General features: G+C 39.7%; 1 protein-coding gene and 1 long non-coding RNA gene across 8 annotated transcripts in view; one reads left to right on the top strand and one right to left on the bottom strand.

Moving 5' to 3' along the window:
• NRG3 (neuregulin 3) overlaps positions 1-14,440 on the top strand; it is a 1,035,395-nt gene extending 1,020,955 nt beyond the window's left edge. For 2 of the 7 annotated variants that reach the window (XM_072823803.1, XM_072823805.1), the window contains exons 7-10: positions 2,165-2,292; positions 6,771-6,944; positions 12,169-12,240; positions 12,478-14,440. In XM_072823803.1, the coding sequence (XP_072679904.1) occupies positions 2,165-2,292; positions 6,771-6,944; positions 12,169-12,240; positions 12,478-12,985 (882 nt within the window). In that variant the 3' untranslated portion in view covers positions 12,986-14,440. The remainder of the gene's footprint in view (positions 1-2,164; positions 2,293-6,770; positions 6,945-12,168; positions 12,241-12,477) is intronic. The other 5 variants (XM_072823806.1, XM_072823809.1, XM_072823807.1 and 2 more) reach the window with 3 other exon arrangements.
• Positions 648-5,354, bottom strand: LOC140632125 (uncharacterized). The gene is made up of 3 exons (XR_012029660.1): positions 5,091-5,354; positions 4,629-4,728; positions 648-2,793 (listed from the first exon to the last, which is right to left on the bottom strand). It is a non-coding gene; the product is annotated as an uncharacterized lncRNA (long non-coding RNA).
• Positions 14,441-17,105: the final 2,665 nt, after the last annotated feature.

Below are 17,105 nucleotides of genomic sequence, written 5' to 3' on the forward strand. Positions count from 1 at the left end.
TCAGATAGAAAGTCAGAATATTATATTCGTCACAAATCCATTCAATGCACTTTTCCCATGGATGGTTTGTAGTAGTAATTAATTAGTCAATAAAACAGTACACATGAAGATATTTACATCATATTTTGGATCTTTGTAGTTTTGGATTATTGAAAATAGCCACCTTTTCCAAATTATCTCCATATCTTCTTTTTTGTTCTGTGTCAATTTACTCCATTTTGCAAAATGTCTGACCTCTTTACTGAGTCCATTTTGTAGAATTGAGATTATAATTCAAGACAAGGTTATTACTGCCACTCTGTGGTTTATTTTGGAAGTACTTAAGAAGAAAACATTAGAGATTGCTATCTTAAGGTCAGTTACATAACCTTGACATTTTGCCTAGGCTTAATAACCCATAGCCACTGATATACTCTTCTTCAAGGATAATATCCAGTTAATAGTTTATTTTCTTTCTTTCTTTTTTCTAATCTACATCCTGTGTGGTTGCATGGGAAACATACAGACACACAAACACACACACAGAAATATATATGTATGCGTACATACAAAATCTATATGTGTGTATATGTATACATAAAGCTAAATATATGTATATACACATAGACACACAATACATGTATATGTACTGCATTTTCCTTATTTATGAAATTGATTCATATTATGAAGACTTTTTGTACCTTGATTTTATTTTTTTTTTCAGTGGTTGCATGGGTTTTCTTTGTGGATATTTATTGTGTCCAGTTGTTTTTGTTTTTTTGTTTTGTTCTTAAAAATTGTACCACTGGCATACTCTCATGATGATATTCTGAATTTTTACAATCATATTAATGAAGGAAAGTCCTAGAAGTAACATTCTGTATTGAGGAGTGTGTATATTTAACATTTGGAACATATTAGCAATTCATACCCCAACATATTAGCAGCAGTTCTACTTTTCTTGAATCTGTACCTTTACCAGACCTTAAAATTTACTTTTCTCTATTATGATTTTTATCATTTTACAAGGAGTGCAGATGTACAGCTTTTCATATGTATATTACATCTCTGTCTTCATTGTTCTGTGAAATTCTTTTTCATACGTTAGATATGAATGTCCAAATTTCAAACTTTTCTCTGGATTGGTTAGCATTCTAAAAATGTCATCTTATTTTTTTTTCCTTTTAAGAAGAAAGGTTTTTTTAAAAAAGATTGATTGATTGATTGATTGATTGATTGAAGCATAAGAGAGAGAACAAAAGCACAAGCTGGGGGAGAGGGAGAGGGAAAAGCAAGGTTCCCTGCTGAGCAGGGATCCCAGTGCGGGACTCGATTCTAGAACCCTGGGATCAGGACGTGAGCCAAAGTCAGAACTTAACCAACTGAGCCACCTAGCCCCTAAAAATGTCATTTCTGAGGGTATTTTTTATCTGGAATTTCTGGAAGAGGAACCTGCTAGCCCTTGCTGCCTCTTCAAGAGCTGTGTGTCCAGGGAATATTAAAGTTGACAACTTGCTGCCTGGTTGAGATGCCCTGTGATATTTCCCTTGGGGCAAAGGTTTTCTTAAGGGGTCATCTCTATAGATTTTCCCAAAGGCTCCTGAACTTCATAAGATATCATAGTCAAAGGTGAGACCAAAGCTTACTAACTATAAAGAGTGAAATGCTCATAAATTTCTCTTGTTAAACCCAGTAATTACTTGGCAAAGGCTGAAGGAATGGTGGAGAGCCAAGGGCAGGTACTCTGAATCAATATCCTTGTAATTCTGAGAATGTTCTGAGGTTCATCCAATCATTCTTTATTGAATCCCTACTATTTGTAGTTCGGCTACTGATTAATTTCTTGTGTGCATAAAATGTCTATTGAATAAAAAAAAACATTTGTGTTTTTGCCTGTCAGGCACAGTGTGCCATGGATATATATTGAAACAAGAAGATATACTTAAAATTCTAAAGTGAAGAACCGTCCTAGATGGATCTTATCTAAGCAGAGAGAGTTTGGGGGGAGGTTGGAGACCATTGGTGTGTGGGAAATGGGTTACAAATGATGTCTCTATTGTTCTGCTGATCCGGTGGACAAATTACTGGCAAGTGTTCAGTAACCTTTCAATATCTAGCTATAGTGTTACAGGCCGTCCTCTCATAACGTCCTCCAGCTCAACTCTGTGCATGTGGTTTCCCACAGTACTCAAAGGCGGAAAGGCATCCTGTGACTGCATTGGAGAAAATGATGGAGTCAAGTTTTGCCGGCCCCCAGTCATTCCCAGAGGTCCCTTCTCCTGACAGAGGAAACCAGTCTGTCAAACACCACAGGTACAGGTAGCTGCTCATGGTGGGCATGGGCACGTTCACACTGTGTATAAGGCTGGGCAACACGTGCCAACGGATGGCAACCTGGTTCGGGAGAGATGATTGTTCTTGCTCCCCCTATAGTTCTCCATGGAGTGGACACTCAAGCAGCTCACAGCAAGTCAACCAAAGATAACAGCAGGCAGCAATGCCCCTGTAGGAAGCCTGAAGGAACTAACAACACCCATCAAAGCTTCAGACACAGACCAGTGAAGGAAACAATTGCATTCTGAAAAGCTATTAAAAATATGATTTTTCCTAGCCTGCCTTATCACCGTCTGCAAATTTAATGACTAATTCTTCCCTAGGCAGTTGATGTGACATGCTCCAGGTCTTCCAACATGGTTCTTACACACACAAAAAAAAACTTTTCAGAGGGAGGAAGCTCGGCAGGTCTTCTTGGGTTTATAGGATCTGTCATCTGGGGTGGCACTCTTTTGCAGGCTGACCATATGAATTGGCTCTCTGGGGGAGAAAGCCAAAAAAATAAGGTTATCTTCCAAATGTCCTAACATTCTGAAGCCAAGCAAGGTCTTCAGTATCATCAAGTCGCATGCTACATTTCTTATACAGGAATCGGAAACTCCAAAAATGCACTCTTTGTTCTAAACCAAGTGCCAAAATTTGGGACTGATGCTATGTCTATGCGCATCTGAATGTAATACTCTCAATCTTTGTGGAAGTGGTGCAGTGATTTAAGCATCCTTTTCTTAGGGAGAAGTACAGTATTTCTAAATTTTATAAATATATATATATTTATATATATAAAAAGATCAAAATTCAAAGAAAAGGATAAGGTACAAAATAGTAGTTGTCACTTATTGTGGTGAGCATTGAGTAATGTATAGAATCATAGAATCTTTATGTTGTATCCTTGAAACTAACATAACATTGCAGATTAGCTATACTTTAAAAAAAAAAAAAAAACAACCCAGTTGTTCCCAACAGTGACAGATAAATATTGCTGACCCTTGGTTTTCACATATCTAGGCAATGTTTTGAAAACGTCCATGACAGAAACATGCATTATACAAGGAAACTACCTTCTTCCTCTACTCTAAATCCCTAAAAAAAGGATTTCCTTGATGCTGGCCACATTTACTGGGAGCTTTTCAGTCTGTCTCAATACTAAACCTCATTATTGGATGATTTTTTTTTCACATTCTACGTGAGTAGAGACTGAGATACCAAAAATTTGTTAAGTTTTTTTAAATAGGTTTAAATATTTCCAACTTGGAATTGAAATATGTTTGCCTATTGGATTCTTGCTTTAGTTATGAACTATAAGCTTTGGTTTATATCAATTGAGGCATTTACAGATATTTCCCTGTTAAGAAAGCATTTTAGTTCCTGGATCTAATGGAAGTTATTTAATTAGGAAAATACGTCTAAGATTACTAGCCTTTTATAAGACGGATATTTTCTCCAAAACCACATTTTCTCCTGCTGATTATAACACATGTTGAGGTGGTGTCCCATCCAGTCAGGTAAAATAATTCTGTATAATGTTACCCTAGGACTATATTATGCCATCAATATCTTAAAGTTGTAAATAAAAAAAGAATTGCAGTTTCTAATGTATTTAAGCTGCAAATACCCTACTACTCCTAGTTGGTTGACTTACCCCTGTCTTAATCTTGGCTTCAACTGGGTTTCCAGGAACCACTCACAAATTAAATAAGGGCGTCTTTAAGAGATCTGCCTTTCTGTTTGGTTCAATGACAATACAGTATTAGTTGGCATACATTGTGTCCCGATAGATAGGCAAGGGTTGATTTACAAAGCACTTTTAGAACTTTGTAAATTATAGTTCAATATATCATAGCTTTTGTTTTGTAAAACATGCAGTAGACTTAAATGTTTTCATGATTGATAACCTGGTCACTGATTTATATATCCTGCAAACTGCTCCATAACTTCCCGAATGCCACTGGGTTAGAAGGCTTGAATAGTTGATTGATCAATAGGCACAGAACTGTTTTGTTTTGTTTTTTAAGATAGGTCACTAGTTCATCGTGGAAGCTTTTGTGGTTGTGACAGTTTGGCCAGCTATGAATAATTAATTTCTCTTTGTGCACTGCAAACATGACTTATTTGGATAACTCATTATAACAAAGCTATGAATTCAAAGCCATTATTTCTCATGTGTAGTTCAAAGGGGGAAAAAATCCTCTTTCTTTTTAAAGAAAAATCTACTACGTCACACTTATTACATTACATTTTAGCAACATAACTCTCCTACAGACAGCATATATGTGGGGTTTTTAGAGTGAAATAAGACCAGGGTTGTCAGTGATTACCTGGAGCCTTTGAGTTGTCAGGTGTAGCGGAGGAACCAGGGCAACCCTACTACGTGCCAAGCTCCATGCATAATTTCTCTCTTTTAGCCCCATAGCCGTCCTATGAAAATACTTAACCATGATGCCAAGACCTTTCTTTGGCACCTCTCCTACTCATATTTAGTCTTTACCTTTTTTCTGCCTTGCCCTGTGCACTGAAAGAGAAGAAGGCTCTCTCTTGTCTGCTGTCAGTACAAGGCACGGGCAGGAGATGGAAGGCTGGGAGGAGACTGAAGCCCTGGCCTGTCTGCCCCCTCCCTCCCTGCTTGCCTCAGCTGTGTCCCTTGTCCTTCTTCCTGGGACCACAGTGCCTGACAGTGGTCCTTTCCTTACAACTCCCCTTCTCTCTCCATTCTAGTAGCTTCCCCCCACCCCTTGTCCCTTCAGATACAGGGACAGAAACAGCTCCCTATTGTTACTTACCCTGACATACAGTAGTGCCCCATGCTGACTTTTTTTTTCCCCTCAAACACTGAAGACACCTTTGTAAATAGTAAAATCTTCCCAGTGACCTAAATTAGAATACCATCTCTTTCCCTTCAGGACTCTGACTGATAGAAATACTTCCCTCAGTGTCATGCTGTTAGTAATGTACAGGCCTGAGATGCACCCCCACATGCAGCTAATTCTAAGCCTGAGTACCCCCCACAGACTCCATAATAGCTCCTAAATAATACAGATAGAAGCTAGAAGGGAGGGGGGAGGGAATAGCTATTAGAACTCTTTAAACTTGTTGCCTTGGTGACCTAACTAGAGGTCGCATGTTGTCAACATACGGGAAACATTATGATAAAGAAAAAGGTATAATATTGCAGCATATGACCTCGTGTTTGCACAAACTCAGGAAGTTAATGTTGGCTCGAAGAAGGTAAAATGTGATCGTTCACTTTGCCCAAACCAGGAACGTGTCTACTGACACGCAAATGTCAGGTTCTCAAACTCTGATCTTAAATAATATTTGAGATGTTTTGTTTTATATCTACTAAGCAGAAATAACAGTAATGTTGCCAGGGAGAAAGTTACTGAACTCCAAATAATGTAGTGATGTGGGTACAATTACTTTGGGAGACTGGTCCCTTTAGAACTTGGTAGGTCTGCTGAAATTCTGGAAATGTTTTTCCTCTTTCTCTGTATGGCTTCATTGGTATTTTTAGAGTTAAGTGAGAACACAGCAAAAGATTCTAACTTCACCTGTTATCTGAACACTGCAGGGCAAGTTTGGTCACTTAAACCTGCATCCCATGGAAGGTCTATGTAAGAACAGAGTTCTCCTTACTGGTCCCCATGGCTGTAGGGTACATTCAGTGGGGTGGAGATGGAAATGGGTATGGAATAGTTAACAGGTCAAATTAGCAACTGATTATTATCGTCTAGTCCTTTGGCTTAGCATATTCTATGTAGGAATCCCAATCTCACCTCAGATATATCCCATTTATGCCTTTTGCCCTCTGATGGCATCTGAAAAATATGGTTATTTGGGTATTTGGATGTTTGAGTCAAATAAAATATGCAATCAGATGTTTATGAAAAGCAAATTCAAATGGAAACCTATGTAGTTTCTCAAAACTGATGAAAGTTTGAGATAGTGAACTGAGAATTTAGCACCTGTGTTAAGGAGAGAATGCCAACTCAAATGAGGTTTATTTATTCTACGCTAACATACGTGAACTCTTCCGCCACGAATCTCTTCAGAGTTTCTGTTTTAGTTTTTATCAGTGTCTAATAACAAAGCTATTTTTAAAATTTTTATTAGAGAGATAACTCCTCTATCCTGGAAGATAAGGGTCATGGAGAATCAGGAGCTTGGGAATCCTTAAGCCCACTTCTTATCTTTGGCTGGGAAGCTGCGATGGTTTCAGTCCATTGTGCTCCAAACTAGAGAGAGAGCCAGAAACATGGCAACTTCTCGGTCTCAGTACCTGCCTGCAAAGGTGAATGGATTCGACAACTTCTGGTCTCCTCCGAGCAGCTATTCTACGGTTAGGGATGGAGGGCCCAACCTAGAACGTTCAGTACCTGAAGTGAAAAGGCAGTGTTTGAAGTGTAAGCAGCCACATATAAGGTTCTTGCTAGGATCAATCTGTTGGTTTTCTTTCATCCCAGCAGGAGTCTCTCCTCTTGCTGCAGCCCAGGGCAAAGGAGTGGTATGCTCCATAGGAATACCTTCAGGAGAACACCCCCCTCGCCCCGAAGTAGGCTGGGTGGCATCGTGGGACCAGCGTATCAGCAACTTGAGGAATCCAGGATCCCAGACCAGGATACGATACCTTGTCAAGGGTAGGTCTTAAAAGCGATGGAATTTAGGGAGGGTGTCATTAATGCTCCAAGTTTAAATTGAGATGTAATGTTCCTGGGGGTTTGGTTCATTGATTTTTGCCATTAATAGTCTGTTTATGCTTACTTCCATCTCTGTTCCACAAAAGGTAGACTAACTTAAAAGAATGGAGATAATGAAAATAGGCATTATGGAAATGTTAGAAAAATAACACTAGAGAGTAAGTAAGTGTGTACATTTATCTAGGCAGTATGTTATATGGTTGTTAAAGCTACTGGGAATTTGTCTTTTTTTTTTTTTAATTTCTTAAGAGGACTAACGTATTCCTTCATTCTTGGGTTTGAAAAGAAAATTACTCAATTTTCTAATCAACATTGTGGGCAATACCCTCCACAGTAACCTGTAATGTATTTATATATAGTATCTGCTTCTGTCCTGGGTGTTCTTGAATGTGTCTAGTCAATGTTGACAGCATATTGTCAAAGTACAACTTGCTGACAGATCTTCAGGTTCATTTATGGTGTAGGGGTGGAAAGATGGGCTTTGGACACCAGGGCTGCCGTTCATTCTTGCAGGACAAAAGGTGCCCTTTCCTCCCACCAGACACAGACCCTCCTGGGCCCCATGGCATAGTGAGTGGAGTAAGATGAATTTTAGCCCCCATTCACCTAATTGGCATAAATTGCCCAGTAAAACATGGTAGCCCTTACTTCAGTGGACTGGATTTTAAATCTCATCTTTGAAAAAATTTTATCTTCTGAACTTAAATTTTCTCATGTATAAATTAGGCAAAATAATACCACCTTCCTAAGGGTCGTTGGGCAGATTTTTAAAAATTATAAAATAAATTGTATTTATACAGGCTTGTACCTGACACGTAGTAAGCAGAGAAGTAGTCTGGAGGAACTGTTTACTGTCCCAGGAACTATTGTCACAGGAACTGTCAGAGAACTATTAATTTCAAGAGCAATGCAGTCAAGGTTTACTCCAGAAATTTCCAAAATCAGTTCCTTCATCCAAGCCAGGTTCTTGTTGCATCTGCTTTTTTATCACTCTGGATAAGGCAGGCCCAGTTCCTATGCTGCTTTGGCCTGGATGATCCTTCCAGACTGTACCAAACTAAGGGCCAAAGCAGATAGGAGACATCTATCTCAGAGCCTTACCTTTTCCGTTTCTTCTTGGCAAGATACATATACAGCAGTGCCTCCTCCTCTGACAAAACTCAGCAGTAGATTTTGTTAGAAAGACATTTGTAATTTTGAAGCAATTCCAAAAGGAGTGTAAAATACCTTTGGTACAGACCTGGGGTGACAGTTTGCAAATTCAACATAACAGCCAAGTTCTCCAAAACGCATAATGCAAATCAAGAAGCAGTTTGCACTTCTCTTTGCATTATATCTAGAAAAGGGGCTTGCATTTAGCCCCAGATTATAATTAATCACGTTTCATAATGACTTTCCTCTTAAAACACTAAGCACTGACCGTGATTCTTAAATCACTAATAATGTCTGTTACTTAGGAATATATATATGGGTGAGAATGAGTGAGGAGAAATCAAGTTCAGAGATTCTGTGAGTGGGGAGAGAACCCAGCCCATGCTCTCTTTTCATTGGTCACCATTATGGAGCTCATCCCCAATGTCCCAGGTAGAGGGTTGCTCTGAGCGCATGCCCGGCATAGGCTTGAACCACACGTACATGGATCTTCAGAGGCTCAGAGATTTCCATGCATGTTCAGGCACTGCTCTGTCTTTTACCTCCTGGGAGACTTACACTTACTGTCTGCATAGTGGTTTTGTTTTGGTTCAATCATCATCGAGTTTGGAATATTCTCTCCAGCTGGCCGGCCACGTGTATTTTCCTGTGTGTGATATGCATCCGATGTTGATAAATGGTGACTCTAAGTCACTGTGTGCTCAGCCCAATGAATCTCGGGGAGCAATCTCATTCTCAGTTCTTGAAAACAGCTATTTTCCACTCCTGGGGGACTGACCGTCTCTCTGGACTAGAAATGGGATTGGTAATAGAATTTCGCAGCTAAAGGCCCTCTTCAAATCTGGTCCTAGCCCGGAGGGGGAGTGAATGAATTTACCAGAGCTATCAGCCATCTGCTGCTTGTTTATCAAGCGTGTGGGCGCTGTCTGCTAGTTAGGCTCCTGGTGTATATGACTTCCCTCCTTAGCACTTACTTCAGCCCGGCTTGAACCCAGCACGTATCGTAGAGTGGTCTGATGAAAGAATGAGGCGCAGAGGAGATTCTTCAGGAGCCTTATCCCGGATCGATGGGCCTGGGACAACCACAGAAATGGCTTACGGAGCTCTGAACTAGGTTTTGTCAGGCAAACCAAACCAACGTATTCATATGCTAGACACAAAGAGATAGGATCACAGAAGTAGACTGCCACCTTCAACATAGAGGGGATCCGAACTGTACTGAACACCTACCTCACTTAGCTAGACATAAGGGATCCTTGAGGAATTTTAAAAATGAATACACTAAGGATAGCAAAGTTGAAGTGGCTAACCCAAGGTGGCATAGCCCAAGTAAAAGAACTGAGATTGAATACTAGCCTTTCATAAGGAACCACTAAGCTAGGAAAGAAATGTGAGGAAAATCACATTCGTGGATGATGATGTGTAAATGGAATCACTAAGGGTATGGCTCCCAGGAAAAAATGGATTTCTTGTTTAGTCAGTTGATTCCAATGCTGTGCAACACCAGGAGCTGAGGCTTGGAGTCCCCCCTGCAGAAACAGGACAAATTCCTTGGCCTGACCCCTTAATCACTGGGCACCAAACCAAGTGCCTTAACTGTTGGAATTTCTCATCTTGAGAAGGATGTTTTGGCTCCCATAGTTCTCAAATGAAATGTGCCAGTGATTTCTTTGGTGAGAAATCAGAGGAAGGGCACTCAACTGGTGTTTTATAGTCAACAAATGACAAGTTCGAGGATCAAACTTGTGAGTCAGTGACTCTTAAGGGGACACAGAACTCTGAAGTGGCTTTGAATCCAGAACCACATTAGAAATTTAGCGCTCGCTTAAATTTCTGGAGAATAGGATGTAGTAGCTTCTACTTAAATACCAGGGTTGGGACCCTCACAGCAACTCTGTGAAGGAAGAGAGGACTCTGGTTGAATCACACAGAGGCATTACTGCAGTTCTTCCCCAGAGGAAACCCCCTAGGTCAGTATTCCCACCTGGCTGTTTTAATTAACGAAACATTTAAGTGAGGCTGCCATTTGTCTAAGATTCCAGACCTTGTAATGGCAATGAGACTTAAAAATCATGTCTGATATAAAACAAAATCACATTTTGGAGAGTGATAATTGTTTGAGGTGCATTTCCATGTTCAGGTGACATTCTGGATTTGAGTTCCTGTCAGCCATGTGTCCCATACCTGTCAAGGTGACACATAAGTTGATTGAAATTCCTCTTTATCACTCAAGTCCACAATTCAGAAGACTGCCCCAGGTTTGGTTTGAATTGCCTGTGATTACTTCCTGGTCATCCACTGTCATCACAAAGCTACAATTTATTAAGTCCTCTGAGATATTTACACCTTTACCCAACAGTTTCATAAGCAATGTTTAGAGGCATGTGTAAGACTGTGCACTTGTCACCATCACATTTCAACCTGTTAGAATCTTTCCACTGATCCATGTGGAATATAATTTTAACCCATTTATATTTTTTGGCTCTGTGCCATTGGGGAACACGATAAGCAGACACCCTGTATCTTCATACATATTAGTGATGCTAACTGGATGGTGCTGAGGACAGAGCACAAAGCCTTGATATCTGCCCCCCTTTTTTCTTGTTGAAATCAAGTCATTGATCAGAAACTTTAGGGTCAGATTTTCAGCCATAGAACACACTTAAGTGAAAGGAGTAAGATCCCGCAGGGAGTTTCCTTGTGCACAGCTATTCAATTAGATTGTAATTAGAAAAAAAGATTATACAGCCCTAAAAAGGTGTTCTAGTGCACCGTGGGATGCCCACTCTTTTCTGGCTTTGACAGGAAGAATTACAATAAGACAATTCGGGATTAACTTGTTCCTCTGCTGCATACCAAAGGTATAATTTGAGAGAAGTCAGTTGAGTGCCCCTTAATGTAGTTTATTCATCCACCGCATGGTAATAATAATAAATAAGCCACAGGTTTTTAAAAAATTAAATGAGGCAATTAGACATAAGCATGCTTTTTAAAAACATTTTGCAAATGTCAGCTGTTATTATTATGTTTGAAATGGACATTAACTGGGATGTAAAGGGAGCACTTACCTTGAAGATTTGTTCGTGTAGTCATGCATCCGCTCGATTGGGATTTATTGACTGCCGATGCTGTACTAAGCACAGCTACAAAGACACCTAAATGTGAGCCTCATCTTTTCTCTCCGTCTGGTGGAAAGACAGACCCCTGAGTTGCTCTGATTGTGTCCTTGAAATAAAGACTCCTATTTAGTATGCAAGACGGTTCATTGCAAGTATTTTTTTCCATTTATGGACGTGATTGTTATTTACATCCTAATGCAAGACAAGGGGAAGACAACCTATTAGATGGAGGGTGGATATGTTTAGATTGTGCTATATTATAATAGTTTAAATCAAACATTCAAATTAAGGACAGATCACTGAGAGGATAGAGACTCCTGTTCAAGACCCCAGACCACGATGTTAGGAATCCACAGCACACCTGTCCCACCCTCTGATGCTGGGAAATTCACCAGCACTGGCCAGGCAGTGGGAGGGCTAGCCAGATCTTGGCATGTTCCAATGACTTGGAATGGCACCATGGTGGCTGTGCAGCAACAAACTGCCTTTTTTTTGGCTCCAGAAACCACTTGGGGAAGTTGCCCTCTTGGTTGAGCCCCAATGGACCTCACTTTGTGTTCCTCCCTGGGGAGGACTTGTAGGCCCCCCCGTTCCCATCTGTAGGCCCAGCAGCCTGGCAACGAGACGGTTTCTACAGAGTAGAGAGCCGATGAAAATTGCATTCGGTTCCCCCAAAGTCAGTGGGAAGCAGAAAAACTCAGGGGACGATAGCACCTTGATGCTTCATGTCGGGCTTCCTTCCCAACGAGTGTGGCCGCGAGTCTACAGACTAAACCCCGGGCTGAGAGGGTGGTCACATGTATGGAATGGAGTAATGCCATTATGGGTTTCCTGTTTGTCACTACGGAAGGGCCACACTTACCTGCTCAATCCCCATTTACTTTGTATTCTAGGATAGAGGTCAGGAAGACTATACCCCACCTGCCTATACAGCTGTGGTGTGTTGAAAGATCCCTGGACTTCAAGTAAGAAGATCTGGGTTTGAGTCTCAGTCTGTCACTTATTTTCTGTGTGACCTTGGGCAAGTCACTTCACCTCTCTGAGCTTCAGTTTACTTCTCTGTTTAACTGGGAGCGTATTATCCGTCTCATGGGGTTGCTGTGAGAATTCAGTGAGATGGTGCATGTGGAAGTGCTTTGTTGACTGACTATTGCTCGGAAGAAGCACAGCAGAAATATGTTAACTCTGTGTTTCTTTTGCAGGTACTCGTCCGGTGGTTTAAAAACCCAACAAAACGCATCCATAAATATGCAACTGCCTTCAAGAGAGACAAGTTCCTATTTTAATAGCTTGGATCAAAAAGACCTGATGGGATACTCCTCCACGAGGGCCAGTTCCGTGCCCATCATCCCTTCGGTGGGTCTAGAGGAAACCTGCATGCAAATGCCAGGGATTTCTGAAGTCAAAAGCATCAAATGGTACAAAAACTCCTACTCTGCTGATATTGTCAATGTGAGTATTCCAGTCGGCGATTGTCTTATAGCAGAACAACAAGAAGTGAAAATATTGCTAGAAACTGTCCAGGAGCAGATCCGAATTCTGACTGATGCCAGGCGGTCAGAGGACTATGAACTGGCCAGCGTAGAAACCGAGGACAGTGCAAGTGAAAACACAGCCTTTCTCCCCCTGAGTCCCACGGCCAAATCAGAACGAGAGGCACAATTTGTCTTAAGAAATGAAATACAAAGAGACTCCGCATTGACCAAGTGACTTGAGATGGAGGAATGTGTGCATTCTATGCTTTGCTCAACAGGAAAAGAGGGGAAATTAAATACAAATTATTTATATGCATTAATTTAAGAGCATCTACTTAGAAGAAACCAAATAGTCTATCGCCCTCATATCATACTGTTTTTTAACAAAATATTTTTTTAAAGGGAAAGAAACGTTTCAGGAGGGATAAAGCTTGCAACTAAAGCTTTTGGGTAGAATTCTGATTACAATTTCACTTAGTCCCAACACCGGCCTCTTTGGCCCTTAGTAGATGTGGGTGATTTGGACCCTCAGCCCCACCGCACCAGTGTCATCATAAAAAAGCACTGGTTACCCGGTTTCCAAGAGATAAGCTGTATCCTGAGGGCGGACGTGCCAGTGACCCAGTGGCCCTTGGCCACTGGGCTCGCCGGTCCCAACCCCTAAATTTCTATTCACTCGACAGCCTCATCACAGGTTATGTCATGTCAACCAATGTAGTGTTTTCTATTTCATTTTTGAAGAATGGCACAGAGACTCTGGAAGGGGGAGGACAGGAGATCGGAGGAGTAATTGGGGGCAATCTTAGCTACTCTTATGTGCCAGCTTCCTCTGAAATTTGAAGGCACAGAATCTCAGAGGGAGGTGCAAAAGAAATTATTATAGAAAAAGAGATGAGAAAAAAAAATCACCATGTCGTGTCACTAAAATCATGCGAATAGAAGTGTTTTTCTTTGAGATTGTGTAGGGGCTCCAAAGGAGCACTTCTCGATGTGTGCGTGCCTGTGTGTGTGTGTGTGTGTGTGTGCGTGTGCGTGTGCGTGCGCGCACAAACGTGCGTCGGTATGGGCTTGCTCACTTGAGCACAGGTATGCTGTATGCACATGTGTTCATTGTGTGTATGTGTGTGCATGTGTGTGCATATTAAGCTTGCTAAAATTTGTTCTGGAACATCAGGGAATTTAATATTCAGAAAAAAAAATTTCCCTCTCAGATCTGTTCACTTTAAATTTATCCATTAAGTATAAAGTTCAGTTAGTCAGTTCTTAAACCAAGGTCACTTGCATGGCGGGGTCCTATAAAATTCTTGACTATGTCAAGATAATTTTCTGGTGTGAATACTTTTGAGAGGAACAACTATTGGCTCATTAATGGTATCAGTATCACAAGGCAAGTTGAGGATGTGTGTTTAATTTGAATCATGCGTACTTCAGTTATTTACACAAGCCAGTTATCAAATTGACAATTACCCTTTGCTTTCTCGTCATCCTCTTGACTATTTATTTTGTAGCAAGTCTACTATTTGTGGACCAAGACATTAGCTTCTGTGGTTAATAATGGAAAGAATAAATTGTTGAAATCACAAAGCCCAGACTTTTCAGTTCACAGGAAGCCCCCAAAAGAACAGTAAATTGTGTTGTATGTTCATTTGGAATAAAGCAATATTTTTACCACTGCTAAGGTGAACTGAAACTTCTCCTGAAGATTTGTCTGTTTTATTTACCCTTATTTTCATGGGGCATTCAAGGAAATTAGTGTTCACATAACCAGTCTTTTTCCAATTATTGGTGGTGTTGAGTTGTTATGTTTACACTGTTTTAAATAAAAAGGCACAGTATTTGAAAGTATATAAAAGATTTCTTTTACTGCAGTCCGGGAAGACTTTGGTTAAAATTTCCTTGTGGAAGATTCACATTACGTTGAAAGGGAATGTAACCATTTCTGAATCAAATATTGAATATATACAATTCTTATTTGAGGCTAAGTTGTTTCTGTTGAAAATACATTGTAAATTGCTTTTCGAGAACAGTCTTTAACAATAGACATAACGTCATGCAGGGGGAGGAAAACATTGTGTTCTTATCGCACTGTGTAGTGGCACTTCAAGGTCTCCGATGTTGAAAACACTTTAGTAGAAATGCATTTTATATTTAACAAAAGGTTTTTGGTATTCATTAATTGTCCTATTACTCTTGCATTACTTTGAATACAGAGGTAATGTTGTTAGACTCTTAAAAGATTATCACAAATTTTTTATTTCTAGACCATCTAGGCTCCCATTTAAAAATATTGTATCTTTGGGAATATTTCAGAAAGATGGGCTTCATGGACAAGGATATAAGACCCCCAGAAGTTGCATATCCGATATGTTATCGTGTTGAAATTTATCACTGTTACCAGACATTAACTGGAAGGCCTCATCAGGCCTTTGAAGTCAACCTTGCTTCTTGGGTTTTTCACCAAAAGGTTGCCTGTTGCATATCGAAAGGATTCATGCAGATTTCACCTAATTAGGAGGTGATAATTAGGTGACTCGCAGCAGTTATTTTAATATATTATTTACTCTGAAAAATTGAATATCGTCAATCAAACTTGAGTCCTGATGCAACACCCATTTTTAAAAATAAAGTAGAGCCATATATTATGTGATTATAAACACCCTTGTTTATCCTGAAGAGCATGAATTGGGCATATCCACTGGCAGTCTGATGTCAAGTTGAGAGATATAGTTACTTCCTAATTGATAAGACAAAATCTTCCATACAGAACAGATATTAATGGTTAGTTCAGTGGTCATTTGTCTCCTCTTGGAATATGAAGCTCTCCTCTGAAAAGGGCCCAAGCTCAAAATGCACATCTTTGGGCACCAGCTGACAAGTGCTGATAGCATCAAAACTTTCCAAGTTGATCTAACATAGCAAACACCTGGAACCATCGGTACTTTGTCCTTCAAGCTCGTGTGCCTACAGAGAGGTGCTTATTTCTATAAGACGCCTTTGGTTTTGCTTCATTTTCCTTGTCTTTATTATGTGAATAGATATTTGGAGATTTGTAATTAAGTAAGTTGCATATTAGTTATTAACTGAAGAATGAATATCACTCATTAGTTTTTTACTCGGAATCGTTTTCTGATTAGTCTTTTTATTCTAATATAAAGCATATATTATTCTAAGTTACTATGGAACACTGTTCAAAATATATGACCAATTTCATGCTAATGAGAAATAATAGAAATGATGTTGGAGAATTGGCATCCAAATTTTCTGATTTTCCTACGTACGTTATTAAACGTTCTCTGTTTTATACTCTAATCCAATATATACCTTGCTATGGGCTAAGGACTGAATATTTGTAAACTTATCACCTCTCCAATGATTCACATCATTTCTAAGTAGCAATAGTAAGGTCTTCTGGAGGAGGAAAAATGCTGATTTTAGGATTTCACAGATTAATCTCTTTTGATAATAATAGCATATCAGACCTACCAAAAAGAGAAAAGTAAGGCCAAACAGACTTGGAGAGAATGCCCATTGGCTTCCGGATTGAAAGACCGCTACAATTTAAGTGAGGCCTCTGGCGACCATGGCGAAGGCTGTCAATAACCATGTTTCCACCAGAATACGCTTGATGTGTGCAGCAGTCATGCGCATCCATCTGCTGTATGGTGCTATAGGAAACCAGGGCTCCCTAAGTGAGGGGAGATACTGGTTCCTTTGATCCCAGTCCTGTAAGCCAGAAAATATCGCCCTGAGACAAGTGCTGTGAAACATTTCCCAAATGAGTATATACTATACTTAGGAACACAGCAGGAAGGGTGGGATTTTTATTTGATCTTTTGGTATCCGGGAAACATTTTCTATATAAAGAATACTTTTTTATTATTATTCAATTGTATAGATTCAGTACAGTGTATTCAATGATAGCATATCTCTACTGTGTTTGTACCTTAGTCTTCAGAAATTCAGTCTTCATCCAGGAAAGATCAGCACAATGTTTCTGGGCTGTTCTCAATTTTAGACACGTCCCAATATGTTGTGGGAAATGATGCCTTTAAATAAACTTTATCTCTTCCTCTTTTATTTTTTCTTTCCCCTTTAAAGAAATAGTGAGGGTAAAGCAAGAATTTTCTTCCTTAAGATCCACCTTGTTTTCTTATAATTATCTGTTTTCTACTGTGACTCCACACACACATACACCTATATACATATCTGAGCATATACGTATATATGAAACATACATAAAATATATAAAAATATATAAAATATATACGTATATTAAATTTAGGTGTTCGATTATTTTGTTAGCTTTATTTTTGCTTAATTTGACAAGTCTTAAAGTGAATGCCAATGAAAGCAAA

This window comes from Canis lupus, chromosome 4 (assembly GCF_048164855.1).
Source record: "Canis lupus baileyi chromosome 4, mCanLup2.hap1, whole genome shotgun sequence".
NCBI classification, from domain to species: domain Eukaryota; kingdom Metazoa; phylum Chordata; class Mammalia; order Carnivora; family Canidae; genus Canis; species Canis lupus.